At 51.9% G+C, this 17,323-nt stretch overlaps 1 protein-coding gene across 2 annotated transcripts in view; it reads left to right on the top strand.

Moving 5' to 3' along the window:
- The window catches only part of Dpp6 (dipeptidyl peptidase like 6), a 624,061-nt gene that overhangs the window by 456,484 nt on the left and 150,254 nt on the right, over positions 1 to 17,323 (top strand). For both annotated transcript variants that reach the window (XM_027943387.2, XM_071610694.1), the window contains exon 7: positions 7,792 to 7,873. In XM_027943387.2, coding sequence (XP_027799188.1) covers positions 7,792 to 7,873 — 82 coding nt within the window. The remainder of the gene's footprint in view (positions 1 to 7,791; positions 7,874 to 17,323) is intronic.

Below are 17,323 nucleotides of genomic sequence, written 5' to 3'. Positions count from 1 at the left end.
GAGAGGCAGCCATCCTTCTCAGGGACGGCACCTCCCGCCACACACCACTGCCAGGCTCCAAGCCCTCTGCCCCTGACACACGGGGGGATCCTCTGAGTCCTGGGAGGAGAGGAGCAGACCCACCCATGGCCACTCACCACCAGGACACCTGTGGCACCCTTGCAGAGGAGCCCATCCAGGGCAGGGGTGGACCCCTGTCCATCCACCTGGTTCCTGAGGTGGCAGGTGCCCCAGTGCCTTGAAGGAGGCAGGGCAGGGACAGTGGAGGAGCTAGAACAGCGAATCACACGCACCCACCCCCCACCCCCTGTGCCCATCAGCAGCAGCAGCAGCCGCAAAGCAGTGACACTTGCAGGCTGATTCCAGGATCCAGGTGCTGTGCTGAGCAGTCAGACTCTCATTTAATCCTCGCAAGAGCCGACGAGGAGTGACCCTGCCCCACAGATGCAAACAGAGGTTCAGGGAGGTTAAGTGATTTGTCCAGAGCTTGTGAACGGCCACTGTGGGGACTCAGCCCACGTGAGTCAAGAAGGGCCACAGGACTCCTCTCAGAGAGTCAGAGGGGCACGGGCAGCTCCAGTGCTTTTTTGCCCGTGGGGAGGTTCCACTGCTGGCCGCGCTGACCGGTGTACTCTGAGAAAGCAGGCCTGGGAGGGGGCACCAAGGAGAGAGGGCTGGGAGGCAGGGCCTGACCCTGAGTCCCAGACTTGTGCAGCCCCCTCCCTGGCCCTGCGCCTACCCTTCCTCTCCCTCCTCTCTCACTCCGCCTTCCTCCTCCTGACTCACCGTCCTCCTCACACCATGCAGTGTGTCCACCCCACCACACAGCCTGCAGCCACGGCCTCCGTGTTGGCCTCCTGTCGCCGTGCACCTAGCCCCGAGGATGACCTCTCTTTAACAGAGGAGAGGTTTATTCCAGAGGTCTCAGCCCACCGTTGGGTGGACCCGGTGCCTCTGGGCCTGTGGCGGTCAGCACGCCATGGCAAGGGGGGCCTAGTGGGAGGGGTCACCGAGGCACTTCCAGTGAGGACATCCCAGCTCTACGCCTGCACCCGGGCCGGGCAGGAGGAGGGGAACTCTGGGGCAGCATAGGGTACAGACCGGCCATGGAGTTAGCCGTGTCCGGGGCCTCAGCTGTTGGCCACTTGGGGAAGTATTCATGCCAATGGGCTTCCTGCCCTTAAGGACTTAAATGCATCACTTAAGACGTACCTCAAAAAAGGGTAGCATGGGCCTCTCAGAGCTGCGTGAATTCAGGGGTTACTGACCCTCACCAATCCGTAACTGGAGATTAGACTGGATCCTATTTATGATCCACCCATCTCTCTACTGGTTCCACGAGTATTTATTGAGCACCTATTTTGCGGGGGCACTTGTCTTGGGCTGGACGTGTCTGCCTTCCTCTGTCTCCCACTGTGCTGAGTACACAGGAAAATGAGCACACGCATATTGACATCGCAATGCTGCTTTCTATGCCTTTAGCCATGAAAGCTTAAGAGCCAGAAAAGCAATTTTAAACTTTATTTCCCCCCCAAAGCTGTAGTCTTTAGGAAGCTTTTCAATCCCTCAAAATAGCTTAGAAGATAAATGAGTAGAGTTTGCTGCACTAATTCACTCTCCAGATTTCAACATGATGTATGCCTTGCTTTGTTTATTGCTCAAATAAGCAAAATCAGAATGGAGAGCATGTTTATTCTGGGATATGCCAAGTCCAGATCATTTCACTCTTCCTGAGTCATTTTTCACCAATCCATCTCCACCCACAGGTGATCCCTCACCAGCCTGCTATGGATTCTTTAGAATAAGTGAATAAGTAAAAAGGGAGGGGAGTGGTGGAAGGGCACAGACCAGCCCAGGGCCTCCACAGCCCGAGCTCTGTCTCTCTCTCTGCCTCTCACGCACCACACACGCCGGAGCATGTCAGAACAGCCCAGCGCGTGCTGGACATGGACTGTGGCTTGGACTGCCTGGAGGGCACTGCTGTGGTCCCCGAGGGAGGCTGGCCCGGGCTTGTCGGAGGGAGACTGGGTTCCAAGTCTGGAGACACCAGGGCTGTGTCTCCACAGGAAATCAGCACAGCAGAGGGGTGTCTGCCCGCCAGGGTTTACCGCAGCATTGTCCACAATAACTAAGGTGCAGGGTCAGCCCAGGGACCCGTCAGCAGAGGAATGGATAAAGAAAATGTGTCACATGCGCCCAGTGGAGCATTATTCAGCCATAAAGAAGAATGAAATCCTGTCATTCCAGCACAGTGGCTGGAGGGGGGCTGTTCAGTGGAGCGAGTCAGACACAGGGAGACGAGGACCCTGGGAAGTTCTGTGTCACACGTCACAGAGCAGTGATTGCCGGAGGTTGGAAGGGGCAGGAGGCCGGGTGAGGGAGGCGGACTTGATCAGTGCCACGGTCCAGGTGTGGAGACACCACTCTCAGCCCACTGATATTCACGACCAGCGCGTGGTCACTGGAAACAAGACGCAGATCCGTAAAGCTCACCGCCAACACCTGTGTGCCTTCCTCACAGGGGAGCAGGACGGGCAGCCTGGGGAGGGGCGGCTTCGCGGTACCTGTGCTAACTGCCAGTGGTCGTCGTCGGTGCCGGGGACATTGTTCCTTGTCTCGTACAATGGGGATCCCTGTGGATCCTCCTTCTTCTGTTCTGGGTCGGTTCCCGCGATGTCTACTACGCAGAAGGAACTTAGAAGACTCTATTGGTATAGAGGTTCATCATTTAATAAATCATGTTTCTGAAACAATGTCTGAGTGAGCAGCAGGTGGGCAGGGGCAGGTGGGTGGATGGGGACACTGTGACAGAGGGGTGAGTCATTCTGTTTCTCTGTGTGTGGGTGACAGAATGGCCTCGGGGAAGGGGAGGAGTGAGGAGGCACACGGGCCCAGGTTCCAGGAGCCTGTCCCAGCTGCAGAGGCTGCTCACGGGCCTGGATCGAACCCTTCACGGAGGAAAGCCTCTGGCCAGGCAGGGGGTGGCACTTGTAGGGCAGGCAGGACTGTGGCCCTGTGGGAAGGCCACGTGGGAAGGCCACGTTGGCAGGAGCCAGTGGGCAGGGAGGTCAGGTGGAGCGCGGGGGAGCCCTTTCCACGACGCTGTGCAAACCCAGGGAGGTGCGTGGCGGAGTGCGCCCCAAGGGAACCAGGCACTCCTGAGCGATCCCGTGTCAGACTGGCTCATCATGGTCCCCGGTGCACTGCGGAGGCGCCCGAAGATGACTCAGGAGACCCAGGGTGGGGGGAGGGGAGGCATGGAAACCGTAGTTTGTTCAGAGTTTCTGTAAAAACTGTTTTTAAAAAATAAAGCCTGCTGGGCACGGTGGCACACGCCTGTGATCCCAGTGGCTCGGGAGGCTGAGGCAGGAGGATCCTGAGTTCAAAGCCAGCCTCAGCAAAAGCGAGGCGCTAAGCAACTCAGTGAGACCCTGTCTCTAAATAAAACACAAAACAGGGTTGGGGATGTGGCTCAGTGGTCAAGTGCCCCTGAGTTCTATCCCTGGTACCAAAAATAATAATAATAAATTAAAATTTTTAAAAAGCCTATTAACTTAATAAAGATGTCCCAAGAAGGCTAGTGGAAAGGAAAGGCCACGGTGGCCCACTTGGGGACAGGAAGCCCCAGCTTGGACAGAGAGGGGCCAGGAGGAAGGATGGGCAGCACAGTGTGGGAGAGCGAGCAGAGCAGGGCCTGGCAGCGGGTCCTCGGGAAGCCCGGGCTGGGTGCCTGCAGAGGTTGGCTGAGGTGAGGCCGTGGAGGGGGAAGCTGGGAGGGGGCCCATGTGGCCACCACAAAGGGAAGCGGTGATGGCCCTGAGACCCTCAGGCTCCTGCCGTGGCCCCTGGGGCCACCCGAGGGGCGCAGAGCAGGGCCTGCCTGGGTAGCACCCTCTGGGACAAGCAGAGGACTGGCAGGTGTCCCTCCCACAGGCTTTCCTTCCTGAGACTAAATGCACAGGACGCGATCCGGTGGGGCCCCAGCCCGCCCCCTCTGATCCCCGACACAGGGACTGAAGCCCTGTTTTCACGGCTGAGTTCCACGGGGCGAGCAGCAGCAGGGCTGGGACACCTGCCCACCACAGTGTGAGGCCGGCCCTGCAGGCCCCGAGGCTGTCTGCCACTCAGATGCCAGTTCCCAGGAGGGAGCCTCCGCGGGTCAGGGTGAGTGACCGTGAGCCCCCTGCTTATCGCAGACGCCCAGGAGAACCAGTGTGACAAAGCCGTGGCAGCAGGGTCCAGCCGTGGCCTGCTGCCTCCTCTGCCCTCGGGGCCTGGAAACCCCACGGAAGCCCAGGCCGAGGTGGGCCGGGCTGGCTCTGGACCTTGCTGAGAGCCGCCCTCGCCCCAGGTGGCTCATGTATTCAGAGGCGGGTGTCCAGTGCCCACGCTGTGCCAGAGGTGGAGGGAGCACTTATGTGGTCACTTCTGATGCCAAGATGGTGGGGTGTCGAGAGGGAGGTGACCGACTCTTCACCCCTCTCCATGACAGGCCTTAGAGCCAGCCAGACAGAAGGTGGGGACATTATTCAACTTTTTACTCTGAATAATTCTTTTAGACTTTAAAAAAGGCTGCCCTCAGGGTGTGGAGATGGCTTGTTCCCCCGGGGCGCCCTCCTCACGTCAGAGCAGGGGCCCGAGGGGGAAATCCGCAACCAGGCTCCTCTCCCTGTCCAGGACCCCATGGCCCTCACACCATCTGCCCCCTGGGCCCCAAGCCCCCCCCCCCCCCCCCCCCCCCCCCCCCCCCGTCCTCCTGGTCCTCCAGGACCCCATGACTTTCAGAGAGAACTGGTCAGTCACTTTGAAGAGTGTCCCTCAGTCTGGGTTTTCAGGTGTTTCCCGCGTGTGGAGGGAGGTTGTGTTTGGGTCAGCGACTCTCTGTCCTTCCCAGTGTGTCCCGTGACAGCAGCTCTGGCTCCTGGTGGCTTGCTCGTGGGATCGTTCCTGCCTTGCAGTTGCCAGGGGTCTTGGGGAAGGGCTGAGACGGAGCCAACCTCTGATTCCAGCCTCCACCAGGGCCCGGCCTCTGTGCTGGTAGCGGGAGGGACTGGGTTTCCATCGCCCCTCGCGCTCACTCACATACAGGAGGAGGGTGCTCTCCTGCCCGTGGCTGACGTGGCCACTTGTCCAGGTTGGAGTGAATGCCAGATGCCTGCTCTGAGGTCAGGCCCCTACTGTGAAGGTCACTGTCCTTCCAGGGTTGGACTTGGCTGTTGGGAATCCCTTAGGTCAGCATCGGCATTCTTTCTCCCATCCCTTTGGGAGTGCCTCCTTATTTTCTGACCCACAAGACGCCCAGCGCCTCCTGTACCTCCCCTGCCTCCCATGCACCTGCCCAGACGCCTGCTTCCTCGTACTGGACGATGGTGTTTAGAGACCAAGGTCTGGTCATCCACGGTGCTCGTTGCTCAGTTGTGCCTGCTTCTTGGCCTCTTGGAGGGCGGCACAGGGACAGGTGTGTACCTTAACACAGGGACATGTGTGTGTGGAATCTAGCTGTACGTGCATTAAACACCATCAGTTTACCCGGATACCTCTTACTCGGGCAACCTGCGCCTCCCCTTGGAGTTTCCCTCCCGCGGTCAGAAGGTTCACGGGGCCTCCGCGTTTCCCTGGTGGTTGGATTCTGTGGTTCAGACATTTGGTTTCAGATTTGAAAACCCCACCCCTGTGAGCAGCACGTTCGCTCCCTTGACTGCAGATTTATCCACGGTTCTTCTCATCTGCAGCGTCACGGTGTCCCGTCAAGATCCACCTCCCCGAGTGGCCCGTGGCCGGCCGTTGCTGCCGGGGCCCTTCAGCGTGGTTTTGCAGGAAACCTTCTGTACAGTGTTGGGTCACCCTCTGTCGGACCCACCCTCCTAGCCTCTGCTCTCTGCCATCCTCCTGCCGCCTTAGTACTCCCTAAGAGAGAAGGATGCTGTGTAGTTTATCCAACCACATATTGTTTCCAATGTTTGTAAAGAAAAATGAAGTTGGATGACCATAACTCTCTGTGCTCTTGTGCTGTTGGAGGTGTACCCTCCTGGATGTGTCCTGTGCGAGTGTATTTTACTAACATTGCGAGGTTTCCCTCCAACACGAGCTCACCAACCCTGTGAGCCGCAAGTTATGAGAGAGCCTGTTCCCCTGCAGCCTCGACAGCACCATGTGACATTCTTCTCTGTGCCCCTCTTTCTCTGGCCAGTCTTATAGGGGAGAAATATATGGTTTGATTTCTGCTTCTCTAATTCTATGGGTGCTTCTTCATGTTTGACGGCCATTTTTCTTTCTTTTTTGTGGATTGTGTGTTCCTGTTTTGTTCTCAGATTTTTATCATGTTTGCCTTTTGTGTCCTCCATTTTTAGAGGCCCCCTTGGAGACCTCTAAGTATTTGGGGCATTAGTGACTTTTGGCATGTGCTATGAACATTCCCAGCGCATCAGTCTGCTCTTGTTTAAGATGTTTTTTTCCATGCAAAATTTTCAGTGTTTCATATAGTCAGACCCGTCAGTCCGTCTTGCCTCTAGGTTCTGAATCACCCTTAGAAATAGCTCCTCTACACCAAGCTCCCAGGATGTCCCCCACGTTTATGAAAAAGACATTTGAAGCACAGAAAAGTCAGGGTTTTTAGTAATCTATCTGCAACCTGCAGTGTCCAGCCCCTCTGCCAGGTGCCCCAGGGCCACTTGGCCAGGTGCCTCCCCTTATCTGGGACCCCTCCAAGCCCAGGAACCCAGGGAAAACTGCCCTGGAGCAGCACAGACCCACATTCCCAAGACTTTGCCTCCTGCGTGGTTTTTGTTCACGTGTTTCTTTGTTTTGTTCTGTACGTTGGTCCGCAGTGAGTTCAGAGTTCTCTCCTGATTCCTGCCCCTTCCTTACCTGCTTTGCCTTCCTTCCCCTCTTGCCTCATCCTTTGTTCACACAACCCCTAACACCCAGCATCCTCTTTTCTCAAAGACCATTCCACCATTTTCTCTGGGGATGAATGAGCGCAGTCACAGCCCCAGCTTCGGCTTAGGAAATACGATGTCAAGGTAGAGCGCCCACTGCGCGCCTGCTGGTGCAGCGGGAGCAGGTGCCACTCCTCCCATGTCATCCAGAGCAAGTGCAGAAGTCGTCTTTTCTGCATGTTGAAGGCAGCAGTCGATAGAAAAAGCACCGAGATGCTGAATACCTGCAATGTTATTAGGGATTGTTTGGTTTTTTAAAATTTCCCGTAACCTACATTCATCATGACCTCTAAGGACAGAGAAGACTCTGTTGTCATGGTATTTTGCATATCAGTGAATGAAGAATGAAACATTTTAGTGATGTTTGATAGGGCAAAACCTTCCGGTCCCCCTTCTCTCCCCTGCCTCTGTCCCCCCTCTCCCTCTCTGAGAGTTCCACCCAGAACGCCCCGTCCTGAGACGCTGTTTTGAGACAGTCAGAATGACCTGGAATTGTGCTTAGGAAGGACGGCCATCAGGAGGGCCCGAGGCGACAGTGTGGCTGGGAGCGACACGCGGGGCTGTGTGTGTCCGGGCTGGGCCTTGACGTCCTGGGTATTTTAAAAACTGGTCTGTAGACCTCTCTGCATGTCTTCTCTGGGTGGATATTTAGATTTGGGTTGAAGGAGGGTGACCTGTCACCGCCGTGTGAATGTGTGCAGCTGAAGCTGCCTCGGGGGGGGGGGGGGCAAGACGTGGCATCTGCCACGCGGCGCGGGAGGGGGAGGAGGAGGAGCTGGAGGGTGAAAACCAAGGCATCTTAAACTCCTGGTTCCCACTGTTTGTCTGTGTTTCTGTCTGTCTGTGTCTCCAGAGATCCTCAGAGTCTGGACCCTCCGGAGGTGAGCAACGCGAAGCTTCAGTATGCAGGATGGGGTCCCAAAGGCCAGCAGCTGGTAAGAGTCGCGAGCAGTAGCACGTTTGATCCTGAAGGGGTGTTCCAGGGCGAGCGGATGACTGCACGTGGCTGGCGTGTGAGTGAGTGTGCGAGTCCAGCTGGGCTTGGGGCACAGGCCGTGTCCGAGTGGGAGACAGACACAGAACTGGACTGGCCTCTCTCCTGGTTCCCTGGATCCCTTCAGTGGAGCCCACCTGACCTGAACCTAGAGGCTCCACATGGTGGCGCTCCTGAGGAGGAGGCAGTGAGATATCCGAATCCTGGAGTCTCAGGTGTCCTCTTGTTCTCTTCTCCCGTGGAGGGTTCTGTGTCCACATGCAGAAGCCCCCAGCCCCTCGGCTTCACATCCTGGATTCCCACTCATACTGGCAAGGCTGGTGTTGCAGAGTCTGCAGCTGGTAGCACGGTGTGGTGGAAAGCGCAGCAGTGCTGTGACCAAGGTCCAGGCCTGGACGCTGTCCCCCACGGCCCCTGGGCCACTGGCTGGGCTGCAGCCTACAGTGAGCAGCCTCTGATCAGGCGAGAGATGTGATGGCTGGACCCCCCCCACCGACTCTCACACCAGGGGTGTCTGCAAGCCCTGCCCACTGCACAGAGGGACCCTTGCCCTTCCAGGGGCCCCTCGGCCCGCAGGACAGGCCACTGGGCTGACTCAAGTTGGCAGTATCATTCTTAAAGCTCTTTCATCTCTAAAAATGACATCAGAACACAATGGGTGCTGACTTCTCTGCAGAGCCTCCCCACCCCCCGAGCCCCGCACATGCTGCCAGGCAGCCCACTCTGGGGTCCCTCTCCCCCACTGTTTGTCCCAGACGCTGCCCGTGGTGTGTAGACAGCCCGGTCCTCTGCTGGGCACTGCCCTCTTCACCTTGGTCCTCTGACGTGCCTGGCCTGGTGCCTGTGCTCACTATTTTTTGAGGTAAAGAATGAAAGCATGCACAGACTGGCTCATCACTTAACATCTTGCCTAAACCACGAAGCCTGAAGTAATCCCAGAGAGGTAAGTAGAACTTAGGACGGATGCCAGGACGGCCCTAATGGTGCGGGAAGTCCCCTTCCTTCCCACTCCAAGGAGACCAGTGTCACTGAGTACCAAGTGCTAATGTTTGGACCGAGTACCAAGGTGCTAGTTGGCTGGTGGAGGTTTTGAGTTTTAAACTTACGTGGCCTTTGGGGGTTTTATTAGGCATCCTTATACTGCATTTAAGAGGAGCGGGATGTGTTACAAGAGTGTCCGTGCGCTGAGCAGGGGTCAGAGATTTGCTCTGAGCAGGGGCCTGTGGCCAGGAGTCCAGGCCTTGCAGCCTGAAGGCTCCTCCCACAGCCGTCCCCCTGTGCTGTCCTGACCCACATGCCGACAGGACTGCAGGAGTCAGGGGGCGTGACTGTGCCCACGCAAGGCGGGAGGACCTGGGCGGCTGGTCCACTGGCTGACCCTGGCCTTGGATCTTGTCCTCTGTGGGGCCTCCTCGACTGGGAAGGCCTGATCCCAGGGCCACTGCCCTGATGACAGGGACACTGAGCCTGCTCCGTCTGCAGATGAAACCTGTGATCGAGAGCAGGCCCTGGGCGGTGGGACCTGGCCATGTGTGATGCTCTCCTTTTTAACCAAGACTTTGGGCTTGGGAGGGCACCACAGTCCAGGCTGCCATGAAGCACAGACAGAAGGCTCCAGTGGGCAGCACCACCGCATCTGCACTCAGCCCTGGCAGCCTCTCTGATCAGCAGCCTCCTGTGGCAGCCACCAGGGGGCCGAGAAGCAGGACAAGCCCTGCCCCCTGGGCAGCCTTCCTCGGGGCACCAATGCTCAGACAGATCTGCACTGGGGAGAGCGGGCAGGGAGCGTCATACTAAGGTTGACAAATCTGGCAAGGGGGAGAGAGCTCTGTTTCCAGCAAGAGGAGAGTATTTAGTGAAATGTCCTGTGCCTGCCGAGGACCAGACTCGAGTGACGTCCATTAATGACTTATAAAGGCCTCTGATCAATTTGGGTTAATTTGGTATTCATTGTAAAAACATTCGTCACGGGCACTGAAGTCCATGACAGTAGCCAAGAAATTAATATCCAGGGATGGAAATCGCCCTACGTGTCCCCAGATAATGGATGGAGACAGTTCGGTGAGTGATTTACTAGCCCTACCAAGGGCCCTTCAGAGGCAGCGCGGCGTGTTCTGCCGCAGGGCTCTGCGGGGCTAAATCAGCTTCCCGTCCCTGCACTCAAGTAAATAAGCCGCGTTTTTGGTAGTTAACCTGAAGGATGATCAGTTAAAGAACTGGGAGTCAGGAAATGGCTGCAGAAGCTCCTTCCTGCTGCCAACCATCTCTCTGAAGATGCAGGGATTCAGCAGACAAAAGCTGAGTTGTAACCGTGGTCATGGAAAACGGCATGGAGGTTCATGGGAGTTTGAAAAGACAGCTACCGTACAACCAGCAGGCCCACTCCTGGGCACGTATCCAAGGAGATAAAATCAGTATGTTGAAGACACATCTACACCTCCGTGTTCATTGTAGCACAATACAAAACAGCCAGGAAACGGGATCCCCCTGAGTGTGCACCAGTGGACACGTGGATGAAGAAAACGTGCCCCCCACACACAGTGGAATCCTGTTCATCCGCGAAAAGGAATGACAGCCCATCATTTTGACAACATGATTGGGACCAGAAGACATGATTGTAAGTGAGATCAGCCAGGCACAGAGAGACAAGAACTGCGCAGCCTCACTCCCAGGGAGAAGCGGGATGCAGTCTCCAGAGGCTGGGAGGGAAGGGGAGGGAGGGATGGGGACAAGGTGGTCGGCAGTCTCGTCTTAGTGAGACCCCAGGAGTAAGGCTGGTGTGCACTGAGCGACTGTGAGGCACTGGACACTCCAAGAAGCCAGGAGAAAGGATTCGGCATAGATTCACCACAAGGAAATGACCAGGGCTCCAGGAGACAGATTCGCTCACCCCAATTTGAACACTGTGCTATACACACACATATCAGAACCTCACAAGGTACCCCACATGCAGGTACAGTTGTGTGCATCCATTAAAAATAAATTTCAAGAAATGCCCCTTCAAAAATATGGCTAGGAGGACTAGAAGAACATGGAACGCATGTCATCTGTTAAATGATACGAGGACCCGAGATAAACTGCCTGGTGTGCGTTTGTGTGTGGGAAAGGATTGGATGTCCTGTATTCATCAAAATAATTATTTTGCTGATCAGGCTGTGGGCATTTCCCTGTTTCTGAAAGTTTCTTGGATGCAGCAACATTGTATTTCCATTTAAAATTGAAAGGAGTGGAAAATTTATTGGCAGATATGAGATCTAGGACTTCACTCAGACGGCCCCTGCTCGGGTCGCCTCGTGGGGAAGATGCTCGTGAAGGACCAGCACCCACCTCAGGGTCTTTCATGGCACGGGTCCCAGGCTCTTCCCAGCTCTGCTACAGACCTTTGAGGGCTTTTCTGGAACTCAGTCTTTTCTCATTAATATATATATATATTTTTTTGTACCGGGGATTGAGCTCGGGGCACTCAACTACTGAGCCACATCCCCAGCCCTAGTTTGGATTTTATTTAGACACAGGGTCTCACCAAGTCACTTGGCACCTTGCTGTGGCTGAGGCTGGCTCTGAACTCGCGATCCTCCTGCCTCAGCCTCGCAAGCCTCTGGGATTTCAGGCGTGCTCCACCATGCCCAGCTAATAGAATTTTTAATTAACAAATCCTAGTTGTATGTACTTATGAGGTACAAAGGTGATGTACATTTAAAAATAACTAAGATTTATTTCAAACATCTTAACTCAAAAAAAAAAAAGTGATAATGGAACTCACCATTAAGCCTGAGCAAAATTAAGGAAAATTTTATTTGGGGGCTGGAAACAGAGCCTGCCTGGCTGCCCACCAGGTCTGTGAGGGTCAGTCTCTCCTCTCCCTTGCCAGAGCTCCCTAAATGCGATTGCCACCAAAGCAGAGGATTATTTCTTATGAGGAATCAGATTTAGAAGGGAGCCCGACATCAGCCTCACAATATTGGGTTAGAGAGTTCCAGGATGATCTATCAAAGCGAGTTCATAAGCAGGACCGGGTTCTGCATTAAGGAGGAGTGCATTTACTGATAGGCTCTTGAGCCAGCATAGCAAGGCAGCTATACATTAAAATAGCCCTGCACATGTCTGGGCAGGCAGAGCCAGGGTGGCCTCTGCAGCCACAGAGGAAGCAGGCCTGGACATTAGAAGTTTCCAGGGGTTAGAGGTGGGCAGGAAGCTCTGCTGTCTGCTGCTCTTTCTCCTGGGTGCACATGACTGTCCTTTGTAGATTATGGAATTCTCCCATTTGGGGGGAGGAAACACCTTCAAAATAATTCCTACAAAGTTTCACAATTGGCAGGAATCAGCCTCAAGGTTCTGTCTCCTCTGCTGTGTAGAATGACCGTGCCTTTTTGGTCACAAAATTGCTGAAGTGTTGTCAGCCCCACTTACTGTAGCAGTTAATCTTACGCTTCTTTGTTTTATTATTCAACTCGTTCGCTTTTGAATAACTTTATTTCCCAGACTGAATGTAAGCTGTTCAAGGACAAAGAGTGTTTCTCATTATGTTTTTATCTTCCATGGCCCATTGCTCAGTGTTGAGCAGAGTATAAGATCTCAACAAATACTTGTTAAATGAATGATATCCAGGAGGAAAAGTAAAATTAAATGTCAGATTTATGGATGTAATGTTCAAAATGCATGGAAATTGGAAAAACTTGATGTCCTAACCTAAAAGATTTAAGATGGAACAACTTGTCGGGGGGTTGATTAAGTCAGCTGTTCAGATGGAGCAACTCAAGATTCTTGAGCCAGACATTTTTCCATAAAATGTTTGCTGTGCTACAAAAGGTCTTAAAGATGTGAATTCTCACTCTCGAGACTGTTGAGAGTGGGCTGAGCTGAGCAGAACAATAGGGTCAGAGGCCCCTGGCTTGCCATGGGAGTGCAAGGGTGAAGGGCTTATTTGGTCCCAGGCACCACGGGAGACTTGGTTCTTAATGTCAAGGACGAGCCAGACCTCATGGGCTGCTGTTGCATATGCACCCTCCAGCCTGGAACTGAGACTGACCCTCATTAAGTCCCCTCAGAGGTGAGGTCTGATTCCCTAGGACTGAGGTGGGGCTGGGCACCAGGAGCCCCAGGGACCCTGCTCTGCACTCACATTGGAGTGTCACTGGCATGGGTGTCGGCAGACACCAGGACTCTGTGACCTCTTTAATAAACTTGGGAGCTTCTCAACAACTCCAGTGTTGTGATAAAACAAAGCCCATGTGAGATTGTTTTGAGTAGGAAGGCCTATAACCAAGACGTGTTTTACACAAGAGCACCATCGTTCCAAGCATCCCGGGGAAGCTCCCTTCTCACATCTGCCGGCAGTGTCAGCCGAGCTGCGGTCTGAACAGGTCCTGGCCGATTCATGCATTCTACCCAAAGTTCAGTTCAGGATATTACAAAACTGGTTTGTTTTCTTTTTCTTCTAACCCTGGGTGAGGAGTCAGTGTCTGTATCGATCCATGATTTTGCAATATCAATCATTTTAGTGTAATTTTCTCCCATCAAGCCATAAGCAATCACATATACTGAAGTGACAGCCTGTTGCAGCAGTAGCACTGGATTCCAGACAGAGGGTCCCACTGGGTGGCTGTATAGGTCAGGACAAATAACCAATAACTGCAACCCTTGATTCAGGTCTTGCAGTGTCTAGCCTTCTTGCTGGGAATCTTGTACTGGATATTGCCTCTTTTGCTCATATTATCTCCATTTAGCAGTAAGAAAACACAAGTTCAGTTAATGGTTGGATTTGACCAAGGTCATGTGGTGATGGTATTGTAACTAAAATCCAAGTGCCACTGTCCTGACCCTTCCCTCTGCACCAAACTCTAATCTGAGTTCAGTGTCCAGAATGGCTTATCTCAAGACCAAATGAGTTCATGTCTCTGGGAAAGGTCTTTTAAATGACCTGCAAATTCCAAGTGTTATTATGACAGTGAATGCTGCTGTCTGTATTGAAGACCACCCACAAGAACATTTTCTTTGGCAGTACACAGAGGCAGTGTCTCCTGATGCAGCTTCTGGGATGTTAGCCTAATGCCCTTGTCTTTCTCCATACTGAGCATTCTAAAACTGAGTGGTATTCTAACCTAACCAATACTGTCACCAGAAATCTTTGCAGGGCCCATAAAAGAGCTGCTACAGCCCCCAAGCAGACACTAAACCCCAAATGGAGTGAAGTGTCCCTCCTTGAAGCACTCCTCCTCTGGAAGGCTGGACTGTCAGTCCAGGACAGTCAGTCACGTGCAGGATGAGCTGGATCATTTTAGAGAATGGTTGAACAAATACAGCTGTGTGTCTCCTCCCAGGGAGTGACCTGGACATTTTCCAAAGTTTTCTATGTTTTACTGGGGTTTGTTTATTTTAGATGTATTTTTATATATTAATGAAGTATTTTATAAGTAAAGGTTGTCAAACTGAACCCTCATATGCCCTTTACTCAGCATGAAATATTGAACATTTCCAAGCCCTGCAGAGCTCTGAGCCCCATCCCATCCACATTCCCTCCTCCACATGATGGATTCTCTTTATGCTTCTCTGACAGTTTATAAAAATAGCTTTACCATGTATTTGTGAATCCCTAGGCAATATCGCGTTCATACTTTTAACTTCACAGTAGCTATTACGGCATGGCGTAGGCACTCCCGTCACTCTGTTTTGCACTGAGTCTGTGTGTGGTCTTCATGGGTGCTGTGGTTCGTCATGTTCACACTGCGTGGTGCTCCTGTACACTCATGTGTCAACACCAAGTGGTGGTCCCTTTACCATGTCTCAGAATGCATGTATCCAGTCTCGTGTCTGTGGATATGCAAGTTGTGTCTGGTTTTCATTTTAAATCTTTCTACAGTGTTGCTGTATGCATTTTGCTCCTGTTCCCCAGTGCACCCGAGCAAGAGTCTATGTAGCTTTTACTGGGCATGTAATTGACTGCTAAGGAATTGAATGTCTTTTCATAGATACGGTTCCTCTAGGTGTTACATCTTTGTGTGTGGGTGTGGGGGGGTGCTGGGGACTGAGCTATATCCCCAGCCCCAGGTGTTACATCGTCTGTAAATCACCTGCTCATGTCTTTTAATGTATCTTGGCGTTGGGTGGGTGGGGGGCTGTCATTTTCTTATTGATGTGATCCTTTCTCCAGTTCTTTTTCAGTGATGCCATTTCTAATATTTTTTTCTGATTTTACAGCTTCTTTTTCACTTTAATATGAATATAATTTGGTTGTAAAATATATTAATTTCAATGAAATTTATCATTTATGGTTTGAATTTTTATATCTTCTTAAAGAAACTTCTTCCCACCCTGAGGACTTAAAAATATTATTTTATATTACCTTACAATATTTTTGTAATTTCATCTTTCACAATTATGTCTTTACTCTACCAGAAATTGATTTGGGGATAGGCATGAAGCATATTTAATATTAATTTTCTATAGATATTACCACACATCTCAGAACTAGTTATTGGAAAAGTCTCCCTGTGCTCATCGATCCTTGGAGCTGCTTCTGCCATTTATTAAATGTTTGGGGGGTGAGTTTGGTTCCAGACTCTCCATTGTGTCCCCCTGATCTTTTGTCTGTGGAAGTAATTAAACATTCTTAACCATTGTAGCTGCATGAGAGTCCCCCAAACACACAGTGCTTGAGAGTGCTTTGGCTGTCTTTGGTCGTGTGTGTGTGCGCGCGCGCGTGCTTGCGCAAACAGCTTGGAATAAGTTTGTTTGGTTCTTTTGTAAAACTTTTGGGAAATGAATATAAATTTCATTAGATTTATACACAAATTGAAGGAGAATTTTATAAGTTTTGATATTGAACTGCCCAGTATGTAGCATTATTCTCAATTTGTTTACTTTAAAAAAAAAAAGTCTTTCACTAAGGTTTTGTAAATTTTCTGTGTTGCTTACAAATCTTTTGCTTGAATTTATTTTTAGATATTGTTGTATTCAGCTTTTTGTCACTGTGACCAAAGGCCTGACAAGAAAAATGTAGAAGAGGAAAAGTTTGTTATGGACTATGGTTTCAGAGGTTCAGTCTATGTTTAGCCAACTCCATTGGCCAGGGCCCAAGTGAGGCAGGACATCATGGCAGAAGGGTGTGGTGGAGGAGAGCAGCTCAGGACATGGCACCAGGAAGGAGAGAGAGCTTTGCTTATCAGGGACAAAACATAAACCCCAAAGGCACACTCCTAGTGACCCCCTCTTAGCCACCCCGACCTTCCTGTAGTTACCACCCAGTTAATCCATTCAAGTGGATTAACCCATTGATCAGGTTGCAGCTATAATAATCTAGTATTTTCAGCTCTGAAGATCCTTGCATTGTGTCATAAATGATCTTTGGGGGACACCTCATATTTAAACCCTAACATCCCTCCTGGCTCCAAAAAGCTCAGGCCAACATGCAAAATACATTTCATCCATATCCAAGAGTCCTCAGAGTCTCAACAGTTCCAGCATTATCCAAGAGTTCAACTCCAAAATCCCATCTGAGAGTCAAGGCAAACTAATGAATGTTTTCCCCTATAAAAATCAAAAGCAAGTCCCATATATACAATATATAAAGACACAGTAAACATTTCCATTCCACAAGGGAGAAACAAAGGCATAGAAAGAAGGGATGGGATCAAAGTAAGACAAAATTCAGTTGGTAAACAAGTCCTGGGGCACAGGGTATCATGATGTTCTTTCCCAAGGGCTTGTGTAGCTTTCCCGAGGCCTTGCTAGTCACAGCCCATGGCTCTGTCTTGGCTTGCCTCTGCACAATCCTGCACCTTTCCTTGGGAGTCCAGTTCCACAGAACTGGAAGCTCTCAATCGTGGGGTCTCTACTGCAGCTTCCTACTCGCTTCGCGCATCACCCTCTCAGATGCAGCCCACAGAGACACGGATCCTGCGGCACGCTTCCTGAACTCCCACGCCTTCCTTTGAAATCTTGGTAGAAGCCTCATCACCCCCTAATTCCAGCATGCCGCAATCCTGCAGAACCAGCTCTACCTGGTTGATTCCAAGGTCTGCCACCATCTTGAACAGTAGCCAAGGTTCCTGAGACCCTGGCTGCAGCAGCCTCTGAGTGCCTGGGTGGCTGAGCACCGTGAAACATTCCTAGGCCCCCCTGTACCCCCATGGTCTCTTCTTGAAGGAATTTTTACTTTTGTACCCTTGAGCCTGAGATGAGTGTGGTTGCCAGTTCCGGGAATGATCTCAAGCTCTCTCTCCTATTGGCTATTGATAAAGTATTTGGCATTTCTTTAGTGACTATAATCTCTTTAAAACCACACATTCCTTAGCCCCAGTTTTACTTGCACTTTTCTGATCAAACTCCAAGTTTTCAAATCTTTCTGCTTCTGATTATCACAACAAACTTGGCTAAATGTTGCCAGAAATAC

Source organism: Marmota flaviventris, chromosome 1 (genome assembly GCF_047511675.1).
Source record: "Marmota flaviventris isolate mMarFla1 chromosome 1, mMarFla1.hap1, whole genome shotgun sequence".
NCBI lineage: Eukaryota > Metazoa > Chordata > Mammalia > Rodentia > Sciuridae > Marmota > Marmota flaviventris.
This window is presented reverse-complemented; position numbering and strand designations above follow the sequence as displayed.